We start from the raw sequence: 15,397 nt of genomic DNA, 5'->3' as shown, positions 1-15,397 counted from the left end.
TAAATCAGCAAAGCCTGCGAGACGGCTCGCAGAAGGAAGGATTGTTAGGTGTATGCTGGTCTTTAAATTCGCTTTTTGGAAAAAAAAAAAAAAATGAGGGGAGTCACAGGGTGTGACTTAGCCAGTCATTTTAAAGGGTCAATTGGGTTTTGAAAGACAGATGCACTAACAAGTAAAGGTCTTAAACTGTGTATTGACAGATACTGTGCTTGATCCCAAAGGTTTCAAAGGACGAGACAGAGGTCGAAGCCAGGATTGTCAATACCGGAGGAAGAAGGAAGAGAAAGAAGAAGAACAGCAAAATGATGGAAGCCCACTTATTACTATTTAATGTCATATGTATATGTGTGGAAACAAGACACGTTTCCCCCACAACCCCCACCGTAAATGTTAGTACAACAAACCCCCAGTGCTCAGCTCTGATCAGCGAGGTTCAGACCTGGTGTACTAAATTCATGACGTGGTACTCCATGTCCTACATAATCGAATCACTGTTGGTGATCGCGATCCTCATCATCCTAGTGCAGACCCTCAGGTTGAGGAAATGGAAGAGGAGAGCCTCTCGTTCCAGCACCTCACCCATCTATAGAGTGCAATCCCCCATCTTCGGATTCCACCAAACCCCTCAACCCCTCACTGATTACAACACTCTGTAAATAAAATTCAGCCATGTATTATATTGTTCCATACTCGACTGCCGAGTTGGGAAGTGTGATGTTGTGGTGTGAATGGTTAAGATTTTAGAGTGATTAAATGTTTAAGTTAAGGTTAAGGTTATTAGTGATAGGTAGAGGTTCCCAGTTGTAGTAATGCATGTCCCTTTTGACATAGGGCCAAGTAGAGATGTTAGTTAAATTTTTTTTTCTCTTCTTCCCATAGTTTAGAACAGAGTAGAACAGGAACTGGCAAGAGGTCAGAACACAAGGAGGCAAAGCACATAGGTGATCCTTCACAATAGTATGATTGTGAGGATCACAAGGAGGGAATGTAGCCATGCTGGCCACGCAAAATGGACACTGAGCCAAACTAAAATGGAAGGCTGCTGGGAAACAGACAGTTCAGCCAGAACAGCAGTCTGCAAAGAGCAGTTTGCATTCTGCAGCAGCAGAAACCAGTTTGGGCTCAGGTGAAAAGACCTTAGCTAGGTGCAAATGGCAAAACGCTTTGCATGCTAATGAGGCCATCAGACTTGAACACCCACACAATAGATACATTTGGTTCTGAATGGACACATTCCAATCAAGACCCAGACATCGAGGCACCAGAAACCTCCAAACAAAAGGACATAAGAAACGCCCCCTCCATCACGGAGACCCCCTCGCATTGGGGAATTAATCCAGTATCGATAAGAAATTGATCCAATAGGTAGAGCCCGCCCGAGAAGAGGGAAGGACAACGGAACCCCTATAAAAGATAGGGACCTCGTGTTGTCCGGTCTGTTAAACCTGTGCTCCGGCCCCGACTGACACCTGGTATCCTGACTCCAGCCGTTGAGCACCAGCCGCCGAAACCGTAAGTTCAACGCTCGCTACGCGATCCAAGCCCGCTAGACTCCCAAGTGCCAGAACGCTTGCTGAAGGCTGCAGACAAAACCAGGACGAAGGCCTCGTTCTCTGACCTTGCCTGTTCCTGTTAGATAAGTATTCTGTTTGCTTATGTTTAGTTGTAGCTTAGTCTCTTAGTGTGTGCATGAGTATTTATTATTAACTGTATAATAAATATTGATCGTTTGAACTTGACTAATCGGTGTATCGTCTTTATTACTTTGAATTTGACCTTGGAATACTTGTGACGTTGCCTATACGGCAGCTGGCGACTCCAGAGCTAAATAATTACATAGAACAGAGCCTAGCAGTGTTAAGCACACGTCGAACTCGGAGGCGTGTTAATACACTCCAATAAACGCGTTTTACGCCCATAGTAAAACGTGCAACATAAAACGTGCAACAGTCCTCAGTGCCATGAGGAAGCAGTACTAACACAAAATAATTACCATAATCTGAGGGACTGTGTATAGACATAGAATAATGATCATACTCTGAGGGGCTGTGTATGGACCCAGAATAATTATCATAATCTCAGGGAGTGTGTATAGACACAGAATCATTACCACAAACCTAGGCCCACTCCCCTGCCCTATCCCTGTAACCCCACCTAACATGCACATCTTTCGACACTAAAAGGCAGTTTAGCCTGGCCAATCCACCTAACCTGCATCTCATGTTACCTGTCAGTCCTTCAAGGCCCATATATTCTTTCCAAGTCACCTATTGTCCCTGAAAGGCAAATAGCTGCCATTGCCCTCAAATTGCTTTCCCACAACACTAATGTGTACCCAATATGCCAATGTATTTCTTTGTTATACCAAGTGACAAACTATACAGTTAATTCATAAACACATTTTTAGAAAAATTAGTTTGAAACAAAATGGCATTGTTCCTTTATGAAGGAGGCAACGGGACTATAACGTGAAATCCCATCTCCAAGCCGGGCTCATGCATAACAATGAGAAGGATTCACGCCTGCAGCAAGACCCTGGCTGGTTCTACCTCTTGATGTGAACACAAAGTACTGGAAAAAAGGGCAAGATCAGTAGAGCAAAGACCCAGAGCAGAATTTACCGACCATCCCGCTGCGTGTTCATCGGCAGCAGAGGCGGCTCGCCAGCAGAATTTACTGATCCCGCCGTTGTCAATGGGATTTCCCCGTGACTGCACCCCTCGTCGCCGGGAAACCAGTGCACTGGCATGGGACCGGAATATCCCGCCGGCGTGAGCAGCGGTAGATGCATCCCCAATTTATGGCCTGTCAGTTTGCACCTTGAGAAGTGGATCTGAGTGAAGCTGCAGAAAAAGCTGAAGACATGGGGCAAAATCTAACGCCCGTGCCCGACTTGGGACTGGACTGCCAGCCTAGCACCCCTGCAGTTCCATCTGGGCACATTGGCAGTGTCACCTGGGTGCCATCCTGGCACTGTCAGGTTGCCCAGGTGGCACCGCAGTGCGAGGGTGGCAATTTACCCACATTGGGGATCAGAGCCGGAGTGCCCTGCCGTTAAGAGGTGTGTGGGGGGGGGGCTGGTGGGTTTGATGGCCCCTTTATAGGTGAGCTGGGATATTGGAAGGTCTGGGGACCGGGGCGAGCAGAGTTTATTAGTGCAGAAAGTGAAGTGTAGGTTTGGCAGGGCGTTCCTCACCGAGGCCCCGGAATGAAGCCGGTTGTTTGATAGCAATCGCCGGGAAACACCCAGGATAACGTGCTCCACACGAGTCTGTTTCATTTCCATTAAATCCTGCCCGTGGAGAAAACAAATTGTTTCAAGTGCCTGGGGGAATCATTGGGGACAGAAGCTCAAAGTTTGGAAATGGAAATTAAGCACCAGATTAGGTCTGGTTAGCACAATTGGGAGAAGTGCAGTGGAGTGTTTTGTGACAGAAAAATATCACTAAAACTGTAAGGAAGAACCTATTGAACAGTTGTGTGGCCAGACTAGTTACATTGTGCAGAAGCCTGGGCAATATCAGGAAGAAAGGAACAATGACCGGACACTAAGAAGATGTGGATGCCGAGATGGATGTGGGGAGCGATGAAAAAGAAGGAAATCAGGAACCAGCACATTAGGGGTTCAGTGGAGACTGTGAGAGCACTGAACAGAATAGTCAAGAAGTCAAGTTTGAGATGGTACGGTCCTCTGCTGCAGAGAGAGAGAGGACACATGATCATGCGGATGACGGAGATGGGGCTGCCAGGAAGAGGAAGGTCTGAGACCAGATTGAAAGATATGGTGGGGAGGGACTTAAATACAGCAGGATTTGAAGAGGAATGTGTGATTGACACAGGAGGAGATTTAGAGACCTCAAGTAAAAGGAGAAGTAAAAAGAATAGGATAATAGAAAAGGAACACCATGGACTGAATGAAGGAAATTAGTTGTAATTCACACTGTGGCTAAGTTAAAGACAAAATGCACTTCCAGTGGCGGCTATGAAAGAGGAAGTTGCACATTTGGGGGCTCCCGCTCTGGCCGGACTTTTGGACCTTCAGTTTTTCTACCGGACTTGAATTGTAGAACGGATGTTAGTGGCAATTGTTTACTGAATTGCCACTTTGGTGCATGGAGAGAAGGACTAGAAGTGTTTGTAAGGGCAGAAACAAAAAGATAGAAAAGGCTTAGGCTGTAGCTGCAGCAGGAGACAGCATGGCGGAGGTTCGGACCTCTGGTTTGTCGACCCAGCAGTCTCTGGAACAGCTGATGCAAGTTATTCAGGAATGCTTTGATGCACAGAAACGAGACTGCTTGGACCCGATAAAAGAGTCGATTGAGTGGTTGAAGCTTAGATTGGACGCCCAGGATTGGGCGATCCAGAAGGTGGAGAAGGCGCTGGCTGAGCAGGAGGAACATCAGACTGCGGTGGAGCTGGAGGTGGGGATGTTGAGGGACCAGCAGAAGAAGGTCCTAGTGAAGGTGGAGGACCTAGAAAATAGGTCCCGCCGGCAGAACCTAAGAATCGTCGGACTCCCAGAGGGGTCTGAAGGGACGGGCACTGGGGAATACATTGCAGACATGTTTGTGAAGCTGCTGGGGGATGGGGCATTCTCTCGGCCCTTGGAGGTGGATAGGGCTCACAGAGCACTCGCGAGGAAGCTGCAAATGGGAGACCCCCCCCCCCCCCCGAGGGCAATGGTGGTGAGATTCCACAGGTTCTCAGTTAAGGAGCGCATTCTACAGTGGGCCAAACAAACAGGGAGCTGTAAATGGGACAATACAGTAGTCCCCCATTATACCGCGCTCCGCAATACCGCGGTTCGCGATATACGGCGGGGGGGCTTATGGACCCAAACTTACTTGACTCATTTAAAACTCTTTTTGAAACAGCACCTTTTTTAGCCGCGATGATTACCCGCAATGATTAGACCGATTAGCAGCGATGATTACCCGCGATGATTAGACCGATTAGCGGCGATGATTACCCGCGATGATTAGACCGATTAGCAGTGATGATTAGACCGCTTAGCAGCAATGATTACTGTAGAACGATTAGCCGCGATGATTAGCCGCGATGATTAGACCGATTAGCCGCGATGATTACCCGAGATGATTAGACCGATTAGCAGTGATGATTACCCGCGCTGATTAGAACGATTAGCAGCGATGATTAGACCGATTAGCAGCGATGATTACTGTAGAACGATTAGCCGCGATGATTAGCCGCGATGATTAGACCGATTAGCCGCGATGATTACCCGAGATGATTAGACCGATTAGCATCGATGATTACCCGCGATTATTAGACCGATTAGCAGCGATGATTACCCGCGATGATTAGACCGATTAGCAGTGATGATTACCCGCGATGATTAGAACGATTAGCAGCGATGATTACCCGCGATGATTAGACCGATTAGCAGCGATGATTACCCGCAATGATTAGAACGATTAGCCGCGATGAGTAGCCGCGACCGATTAGCCCGATTACCCAGCCATAAAAGGGATACCTTTTCCAGTGCAGGTATCTTCGAGTTCAGTTACTGTCATTCAAAATGTTTAAGCGCAAGTCTTACACAGTAAAGCAAAAGATACATTTGATAGACCGGCTTCGAAACGGCGAAACGAAGGCAAAATTATCCAGAGAGACTGGTGTACCAGAGTCAACCCTCCGTGGGTGGGTGAAAGATGAGCCCAATTTAAGAACATATGTTGGGACAGTTTCTCAGAGTGAAGGGCTTAGCAGGAAAAAGGCAAGGAACGCTAGTGACATTAACTTGGAGAAGCCTGTGTTCACCTGGTTTGTCCAGGAACAGTCTGGTGGCACCCCCCTATCTGGACCTATCATCAGGACCCAGGCTGAGAAGTTCCATCAGCAGCTCCACCCAGAGGACAGCAATTTCGTAGCCAGCAAGGGTTGGCTCCATCGGTTCCAGAAAAGACATGGGATAGGTGCAGTTACCATCAGTGGTGAACAGAGATCCGCCGACTCAGGAGCAGCAGCAGCCTTTCCCGACATCCTCAAGAACTACATGGTGCAAGAGGAGCTGACCCCAGAGCAACTCTACAATGCAGATGAGTCAGGGCTCTACTGGAAGATGCTGCCTGACAAGACCCTAGCTGTCAAGGATGATGCCCACAAGACGCTGGGGTACAAGCAAGCCAAGAACAGGCTCACCATCCTGTTTGCCAGCAATGCCACGGGAACACACAAGCTGAAGCCATTGATTGTGGGCAAATTCAAGTCTCCTAGATGCTTTCACCAAATCAACATGGAGAACCTACCCATTACCTACCGGAACTCTGGCAAAGCCTGGATGACAGCTTCCTTATTTGAGGAGTGGTTCTTCAAGTTCTTCGTACCCAGTGTCAGGGACCATCTTAGTGCCCGCAACTTACCGCAGAAGGCCACACTCCTACTGGACAACTGCTCAACCCACCCTCAGGGAGATGTTCTCAAGACCAGGGATGGGCAGATCCAAGTGCTCTATCTCCCAAAGAACACCACCAGCAAGATCCAGCCATGTGATGCTGGCATCATTCAGACCTTCAAGTCTATGTACAAAAAGGAACTGATCCTGGAAATGATAGACTCTCCTCTCACTGTCCCAGATTACCTGAAAGCCATCACCATCAAGGATGCCTGTTATCTGGCAGGGAAGGCCTGGGGAGCTGTGATGGAGAAGACCATCGCCAACTGCTGGAACAAGGCCCTAGGAGCAGCACTCCCACGACCCCAACATTACCCGGATGAAGAGGACTTCGTAGGCTTTACTGAAGCAGAGACCAGGGCAGCTGAGGAGAGGCTAGAGGACCACCTGCATGAGAACCTAACACTCCAGGATTGGGTGAACAGGTGGTCAGCAGCAGAGGATGACATGGCACCCGCAGAAACATTCACAGAGGAGGAGATCATCGACCAGGTCACCCAAGAGGAGGCAGAAGAAGAAGAAGAACCCCAACCCATAGTGGCAAAGAGCCACTCGGATGCCATCACGCACCTGAAGTGGCTCATAGCATACACAGAGCAACAGGACTTCGACCTCATATACATCCTACACCTGAAGAACCTCCAGAGGCAAGCACAAGTCAAGATGAGAAAGGGGATGTGCCAGAAGAAACTCACAGACTTTTTAAAATGATTTTAAAAAATATGCTTGTAAGTACAATTTTAAGTATATTATTGTATGTATATATTATTGTATATATTTTAATAAATTTAAAACTTGATTTAAGACTTGAACGAACTTTGATGTTTCTTATTTAAAACGCCCTTCCATTCAGCAATGTTCAGCACAGTCAGCGATGTTTCCTCTCGTTCATTCATTTGGATATCCGCCATCTTGGATATCCGCGGCTCGGATACAACGCGGGTGGCTGTCTTGGACCCGAACACCCGCGGTATAACGGGGGACTACTGTAGCATCCTGTGGGTTTACCAGGAACTGAGTGTAGAGGTGGCCAGGAGGAGAGCAGGCCTCAACCAGATCAGGTCGATCCTTTTTAAGAAAAAGGTGAAGTTTGGACTGTTATGCATGAGGATCAGTACTTCTACTTCGAGTCGCCTGAGGACACATTGGACTTTGCGAAAAAGAAAGGGCTGGTGGTGGACTGAGAACTTTTGAACTTGGCTGCAACGTTCATGTTTTTGTTTTTTCTTCTTGTTTCTCTGTTTTAGTAAAAAGTTTCATATTTTGCGTTTCATGGAAGATGTTTGTGATGTCATTTGTATTGATTTGGAACCAGCGGTAGGGCTGAGTGAGTTAAGGTTTTCATTTGCACTGTTGGGGGATGGAGGGGTGCTTGTTTTGATTTTGGTGTTTTTTATTGGGCAATTTTGTGGGGATTGCTTGATGTTGGAGCTTGTTTGTATAAGCGGTGGGGGGAGGAACAATAGGTGGGAGACTATCTGGCGCCGGGGATGGGGGCCACCCAAGCTAGCTGGGCAAACTAGCTCTCGGAAGCGCAATGGGGGGTGTCCATATGTTTGGTTTAGTAAGGGGGTTGGGTTACAGGGTGTTGTTACTTGGGGGGAGGGTGGGTGAATGTGCTGCTGACGAGGGAGGGACTTGGGCTGAGGGACAGAGAGGAGGTTGGGGGCGGGGGCTGCCTGGGGATGGCCCGGTGGAGGTGGGGAGCACGGGCTGGAGGTGGGACTCATAAAGGGATGGCTGACCGGCGAAGGGGGGGGGGGGGGGGCATGAGTCCCCCAACTAGGCTGATCACCTGGAATGTTCAGGAGTTAAATGGGCCAGTCAAAAGGGCACGTGTTTTCACGCATCTTAGGGGACTGAAGGCGGATGTGGTGATGTTGTAGGAGATGCACCTTAGAGTTACGGATCAGGTTAGACTGAGGAAAGGCTGGGTCAGTCAGGTCTTTCACTCGGGACTAGAGGGGTCGCCATCCTGATCAATAAGCGGGTGGGGTTTGAGGTGGGTGGAGTAGTCTCGGACATGGGAGGTTGGTACATTATGGTCAGTGGGGAGCTAGAGGGGGTGCAGGTGGTATTAGTAAATGTGTATGTGCCAAATTGGGATGATGTAGAGTTTATAAAGAGGATGCTGGGGAAGATACCGCACAGGTTGGTCATGGAAGGGGACTTCAACATAGTTATGGACCCTGGCTTGGACTGGTTAAGCTCGAAAACGGGCAGGGTGCCAGCAATGGCAAAGCAATTAAGAGGGTTTATGGAGCTGATGGGGGGGGGGGGGGGGGTGGGAGGGGTGGATCCATGGAGATTTGGGCAGCCGAGGGTGAAGGAGTTCTCCTTCTAATCACACGTGCGTAAAGTGTATTCCCGGATAGATTTCTTTATTTTGAGCAGGGCCTTGCTGGCTGGGGTGGTGGACATGGGGTACTCAGCGATTACAATCCCAGACCATGCTCCGCACTGTGTTGACCTGCAGGTTAGTAAAGACGTAGTAACCAACGCCCACACTGGAGGTTGGATTTGGGTGTTTTGGAGGCTGAAGGGGTGTGCGAACGGCTGAGGAAATGTATTCGGAGCTACCTGCAGGTCAATGACACGGGGGAAATTTCAGCAGCGGTGGCGTGGGAAGCACTGAAGGCGGTGGTCAGGGGGGAGCTGATCTCAATCTGGGCCCGTAGCGAGAAGGTGGACAGGGCAGAGACGGACCGACTGGTAAAGGGGTTACTACAGATTGATAGGAGGTATGTGGAGACCCCAGGGGCAGGGCTTTTAAGGGAACGGCGGAGGTTACAGGCGCAATGTAGCTTGCTGACCACAGGGAGGGTGGTGGAACAGTTGCGAAAGGCGAGGGGCGGGGGGGGGGGGGGGGCGATCCATGAACATGGAGAGAAGGCCAGCAGAATGCTTGCACAGCAGCTCAGGAAGAGGGAGGCAGCCAGGGAGCTAGGGAAAGTAAAGGACGGAAATGGGCACCTGGTTGGTGATTCAGTAGGGGTGAATAAGGCGTTTAGGGATTTCTACAGCAAGCTGTACGGGTCGGAACCCCCTACAGGGCCGGAGGAGATGAGGTGCTTCATGGAGGGGCTGAATTTCCCAAAGATGGATGGGGAGCGGGTAAAAGGGCTGGGGGCCCCAATCGGGAAGGAAGAGATAGTGGAGGGTCTGAAGGCCATGCAGGCGGGTAAGGCCCCGGGTCCGGACGGGTACCCATGGAGTTTTATAAAAGGTTCTCTGGGATATTGGGGCCGGTGTTGCTGAGGATGTTCAATGAGGTAAGGGAAAGAGAAGTGTTGGCCCGATGCTGTCACAGGCCACGATTCCGATGATTCTTAAGCGGGACAAGAACCCGGAGCTGTGTGGGTCCTTCAGGCCGATCTCCCTGTTAAATGTGGATGCCAAGTTGCTGGCCAAAATCTTGTCCTCCAGGATCAAGGATTGTGTGCCGGACGTTATTGGGGAGGACCAGACGGGGTTCGTTAAGGGCAGATAGTTGGTGGCCAATGTAAGAAGGCTGTTAAATGTGATCATGATGCCCACGGAAGGTAGGGAGGTGGAGGCAGTGATCGCAATGGATGCAGAAAAGGCTTCTGATCGGGTAGACTGGGATTATCTGTGGTAGGTACTGGGATGGTTCAGATTGGGCAGGGCTTTATTGACTGGGTCAGGTTACTATATCAGGCTCCTGTGGCAAGTGTACAGATGAATAAGACAACATTGGACTATTTAAGACTCACGGGGGGGCGAGACAGGGATGCCCCCTCTCCCCACTGTTGTTTGCGCTGGCTATAGAGCCGTTAGCAATTGCTCTGAGATCCTCGAGGGGCTGGAGAGGACTGGTTGGGGGGGTAGGGGGGGGAATGGCACAGGGTTTCACTCTGTGCGGATGACCTGCTTCTGTACGTTTCAGACCCAATAGAGGGGATGGAAGAAATCATGAGGACTCTAAGAGAATTTGGCCGGTTTTTGGGGTCTAAGCTTAATATGGGAAGGAGTGAGATGTTTGTGGTCCAGGCGTGGGGGCAGGAGAGGCGACTTGGAGAGCTGCCATTTAGGTTAGTAAAGGAAGCTTTAGGTACTTCAGCATCCAAGTGGCGTGGGAATGGGGCCGGCTGCATAAATTGAATCTTGCCCAGGTGATGGACCAAATGAAGGACGATTTTCGGAGATGGGATGTGCTTCCGTTGTCTCTGGCTGGGAGGGTGCAAACGGTGAAGATGATGATCCACCTGAGAGTCCTATTTGTATTTAAGTGTCTCTCCATCTGTATTCCGCAGTCCTTTTTTAAGCAGGTCAACAGAGTGATCACGGGCTTCGTCTGGGCGGGCAAGACCCCGCGAGTATGGAAGATAATACTTGAGCAGAGTCGGGGAGAGGGCGGGCTGCCGTTGCCAAATTTCAGTAACTATTACTGGGCGGCGAATATAGCCATGATCAGGAAGTGGGTGGTGGGGGAGGTGTCGTCATCGATGCGTGTGGAGGCGATTTATGTCAGGGCACCAGTTTGGGGGCTTTGGTAACTTCGCCTCTGCCGTTCCGGCCGGCACGGTACTCCACCTATCCAGTGGTGGTGGCGGCCCTGAGAGTTTGGGGCCAGTGGAGGTGGCATGTGGGAGCAGTGGGAGCAATGGGAGCATTGGTCTGGGCCCCAATCTGTGATAATCACCGGTTTGTCCCGGGAATATGAACGAGGGGTTTCGGTTATGGCGAAGAGCGGAGATTGAGAGGATGGGGGATATGCTCATAGCGGGGAGCTTTCCGAGTATGTTGGAGTTGGAGAGTTGGAGGAAAAGTTTAGGTTGGCGAGGGGAAACAACTTCAGTTATCTGCAGGTGCGGGACTTCCTTCGTAAACAGGTGTCAACCTTCCTGTTCCTACCGCTAAGGGCGATTCAGGACAGGGTAGTTTCCAGAGGGTGGGTAGGAGAAGGGACATTTATAAGGAGCTTATGGGGTCGGAGGAGATGCAGACCGAGGAGCTGAAGCGCAAGTGGGAGGAGGAGCTGGGAGGTGAAATAGAGGATGGTCTATGGGCAGACGCGTTGAGTTGAGTCAACGCATCTGCAACATGTGCCAGGCTCAGCCTGATACAATTCAAGGTTGTTCACCGGGCTTACATGACAGTGGCCCGGATGAGCAGATTCTTTGGGGTGGAAGACAGGTGTGCAAAATGTGCAGGAGGACCGGTGAACCATGTCCACATGTTCTGGGCATGTCCGAAGCTTAGGGGATTTTGACAGGGGTTTTCAGATGTCATGTCCATGCTGTTGAAAACAAGGGTGGCGCTGAGTCCAGAGGTGGCGATTTTCGAGGTGTCAGAAGACCTGGGAATCCAGGAGGAGAAAGAGGCAGATGTTCTGGCCTTTGTTTCCCTGGTAGACCGAAGACGGATACTACTAGCTTGGAGGGGCTCAAAGCCCCCGAAGTCAGAGACCTGGCTATCGGACATGGCTAGCTTTCTCTGTTTGGAGAAAATCAAGTTCTCCTTGAGAGGGTCACTGTTAGGGTTCGCCCAGAGGTGGCAACCGATCGTTGACTTCTTTGCGGAAAATTAATCGTCAGTGCATGCCGGGGGGGGGGGGGGGGGGGGGGGGGAGTAGTTTAGATTAGAGTAGGGGGTCAGTAAGGGTGGGACCTGCACGAGAGGTAAATGCCTTTTGCACTATGTTTATGGCTTCATGTATATTGTCTCTTTTGTTGTTGTCACTATACCAAAAATACCTCAATACATGTTTATTTAAAAAAAATGAAAGACAGAATATTACGTTGAAATAAATTATCAGCCCAGTAAAAACTCCATTTATTTTATATTATTTTTTAAAGTTTAGAGTGCCCAATTCTTTTTTTTTCAATTTAAGGGGCAATTTAGTGTGGCCAATCTACCTAACGTGCACACCTTTGTGTTTGTGGGGGTGAGACCCACGCAGACACAGGGAGAACGTGCAAACTCCACACGGACAGTGACCCGGGGCCGGACTAACCACTGCGCCTCCGTGCCGCCCTACAATTCACATTCCCTGAATTGTTACTCCAATAAATGTATAAGTTGTATTGTTGAACTAGCAATCCAGAGGCCTGATAATACAATTCAAAATCCTTCAAATATTCAGGGCAGCATTCTCCGGTTCCCCTGCCACATGTTTCTTGGCTGCGCGACATTCGCGGGCGAGCAGATTCTATCTTCCCGCTGATTGTCAATGGGATTTCCCATTGTAACCACCTCACGCCGCCTTCAAACCCACTGATGGGGCTGTGCTGCTAGCGAGAAAAGTTAATCGCAACGACCAAATAATTTCCCATGATGCAGCTGATTTGAATTCAATTTAAAACATTTGGGAATATGAAGTTCGTAAGTATGACAATAAAACTCCTGTTAAAAAAACATTTTCGCTAACATCCTTAGAGAAGGCATCCTGTATTCATAGAATTTACAGTGCAGAAGGAGGACATTCGGCCCATCGAGTCTGCACCGGCTCTTGGAAAGAGCACCCTACCCAAGGTAAACACCTCCACCCTATCCCCATAATCCAGTAACCCCACCCAACACTAAGGGGAATTTTGGACACTAAGGACAATTTATCATGGCCAATCCACCTAACCTGCACATCTTTGGACTGTGGGAGGAAACCGGAGCACCGGGAGAAAACCCACGCACACACGGGGAGAACGTGCAGACTCTGCACAGACAGTGACCCAAGCCGGAATCGAACCTGGGACCCTGGAGTTGTGAAGCAATTGTGCTAACCACTATGCTACTATGCTGTCCAATATGTACGGCTAAATGTATGGTTCTGAACTGCACTCTGAGGTAGCCTGACAGGTTACTGAAGTTATATCAGCAATTGCCAGACTGGGAGAGGGAGGTACAAACTTTTTATGAACTTTAATAGAAGTCTATAATGGGCTGACTGGACAAAGAGGAATGAAAGAAAATGGGCGATTTAGACAGAGCGGAGAAATCAATGGAAGAGAAGTGATTGGAAAACGAAGAGGGAGCAAAAAATATTTTAAAAGTACAAAACCGTCAGTAGCGAGATGAGCTGTTCGGGGTTTTCAGTCAGGCGATTGATTGTACCACTTGCTGGAAAAATAGGCTGCTAATTGAAAATGCCTGCTATTTGCTTTGTCGCAACAGTCTCCCACACACCAAAGAGAGAATCACATCAGCTCCGGTGACCTGTGACAGGCGGCGGGATCAGAACAATTACCTGCAAAGTGTTGACTGGGAAGGATGGAATGGGCGGAAAGTCCATTATCTGTAGGTCGTGCACATGCTCGTTCATGACCACAGCGGGCAGGTAGACATGGCGCGCTCTTGTGGGCAGGTAGTGGTCACTATAATCGTTGTAGAGGAACTGGTGCACAATTGCCGATTTCCCAACCCCTTGTGCTCCAAGGATTGCTATTTTGAAAGTTGTCACCATGCCGTTGCAGGACGCTCGGTGTGGATTGCTGGCAGGCTTGCATATTCCAGGGACTGCCAGTCAGATAATCTCAAGAACCATGGTCACATAGTTCCCGTCAGCCTGCTCCTGAACAAGAGAAAGAGGTCATTAGGGACCCATTATTCAATACACACACATAATAAATACTTCGCAACTAAACATTATTTAGGGAAATACTCGTGCCAGGGGCTTGGTTGGCACTATGGGATGGGTGGTTCATCTTTGAATGGCAGAGCTCTAGTTGTCACGGATGTTAAGTAGAAATAGATACTTATAGGATGCAAGGCTGCCATTGGGTCCATTATATCTATGGTGGCTGACAAGGATCTATTCAAGTTAACCCCACTGCCCAGCTCTTGTACCATAGCCTCAATTGTACATAAACATGCTTTTTAAATTTCTTGAGAGCTTGTGCCTCTACCACCCTTTCAGACAGTCAGCTCCAGATCCCCAGTACCCTCTGGATGAAAAGATTTCCCCTTGAATCCTATCCGAATTTCCTATCTCTTATCCTAAATCTATGCCCGTTGGTTATGGACACATCAACCAAGGGAAAGCGGATGGTGGGTCGGACCCGTGCATGGGCGACGCCATGTTGTATGGCGCGACTGCTGCTGGTCGCCAGCCGTGCACATTCGCAGCCGGGGATCTGGCCATTCTCCGGCCATTTTCGGCGCGAGAGCCGGGAGTTTAACCCGGCGCAGGTGCTAGCCCCTCCCCCGTCCCGGAATCGGTGAGGGTTTCGCGCAGATTTTGTGGTTGTAAAAGGCCACATATGCTCCGTTGGCGTCAGCACTTAGCCGCTGAAACGGAGAATCCAACCCAGAGTTTCGCCAGCCTATTCACTATTTCCTCATGACTAAAATTCTCCAATTGAGGCAACTTCTTCTTAAACCTCCTCTCTACCGTTTCTATAATACAATCACATCATTCCTATGGCTAACACTATGAAGGCAAGTATCCAACATACCACCTTGACCACCTTATCTACCTGTCCTGCTACCTGTCAGGGGTCTGTGGGTATGCATGCCAAGGTCCCTCTGTTGCTCTATACTTCTATGGTCAGGATCCTCTACTGCCTGAAGCGGACAGAGAGATTGGCAGCACCTCCCTCCCCCCCGGCAATTCTCTGGGCCCCGATGGGCCGTCAGTTTCTGGCCAGTCCCATCAGCGTGAAATGGACATGGTCCCACACGGTGGGGCAACAGAGCAACAGAGGGACCTTGGCATGCATACCCACAGACCCCTGACAGGTAGCACATGTTTATTGGCATCGGCAAAAAATAACGGGATCAATCGGTTTTCAATGCTCCTGTCCCCTGCTTGCGGTGATATTGAGGTTCGTGCCAAATTCCGCGGGAGGATGCGAATAGGTCAAACTGACACATTTGCATCCTCTTAACGGGCTGAGCCTGGATTCTCCAAGCCTCCGTAATTCTCCAGTCCTCTGGGCCCGGATTCACGTGGGCGTGGATTGGTGCAACTATTTGTCACCTCGGTCCTAGTGTGGTGAACTTCGCGGTGGGCAATATCTCTCAGCA

At 49.5% G+C, this 15,397-nt stretch overlaps 1 protein-coding gene across 1 annotated transcript in view; it reads right to left on the bottom strand.

Annotated features, from left to right (window-relative positions):
• Positions 1-15,397, bottom strand: part of LOC119975208 (ras-like protein family member 10B) — a 241,970-nt gene that overhangs the window by 202,527 nt on the left and 24,046 nt on the right. The window contains exon 2 of the mRNA XM_038814823.1: positions 13,620-13,943. Coding sequence (XP_038670751.1) covers positions 13,620-13,835 — 216 coding nt within the window. The 5' untranslated portion in view covers positions 13,836-13,943. The remainder of the gene's footprint in view (positions 1-13,619; positions 13,944-15,397) is intronic.

This window comes from Scyliorhinus canicula, chromosome 12 (genome assembly GCF_902713615.1).
Source record: "Scyliorhinus canicula chromosome 12, sScyCan1.1, whole genome shotgun sequence".
Taxonomy (NCBI): Eukaryota; Metazoa; Chordata; class Chondrichthyes; order Carcharhiniformes; family Scyliorhinidae; genus Scyliorhinus; species Scyliorhinus canicula.
Note: the sequence above shows the minus strand (reverse complement) of the source record. Positions and strands in the feature narration are given on the sequence as shown.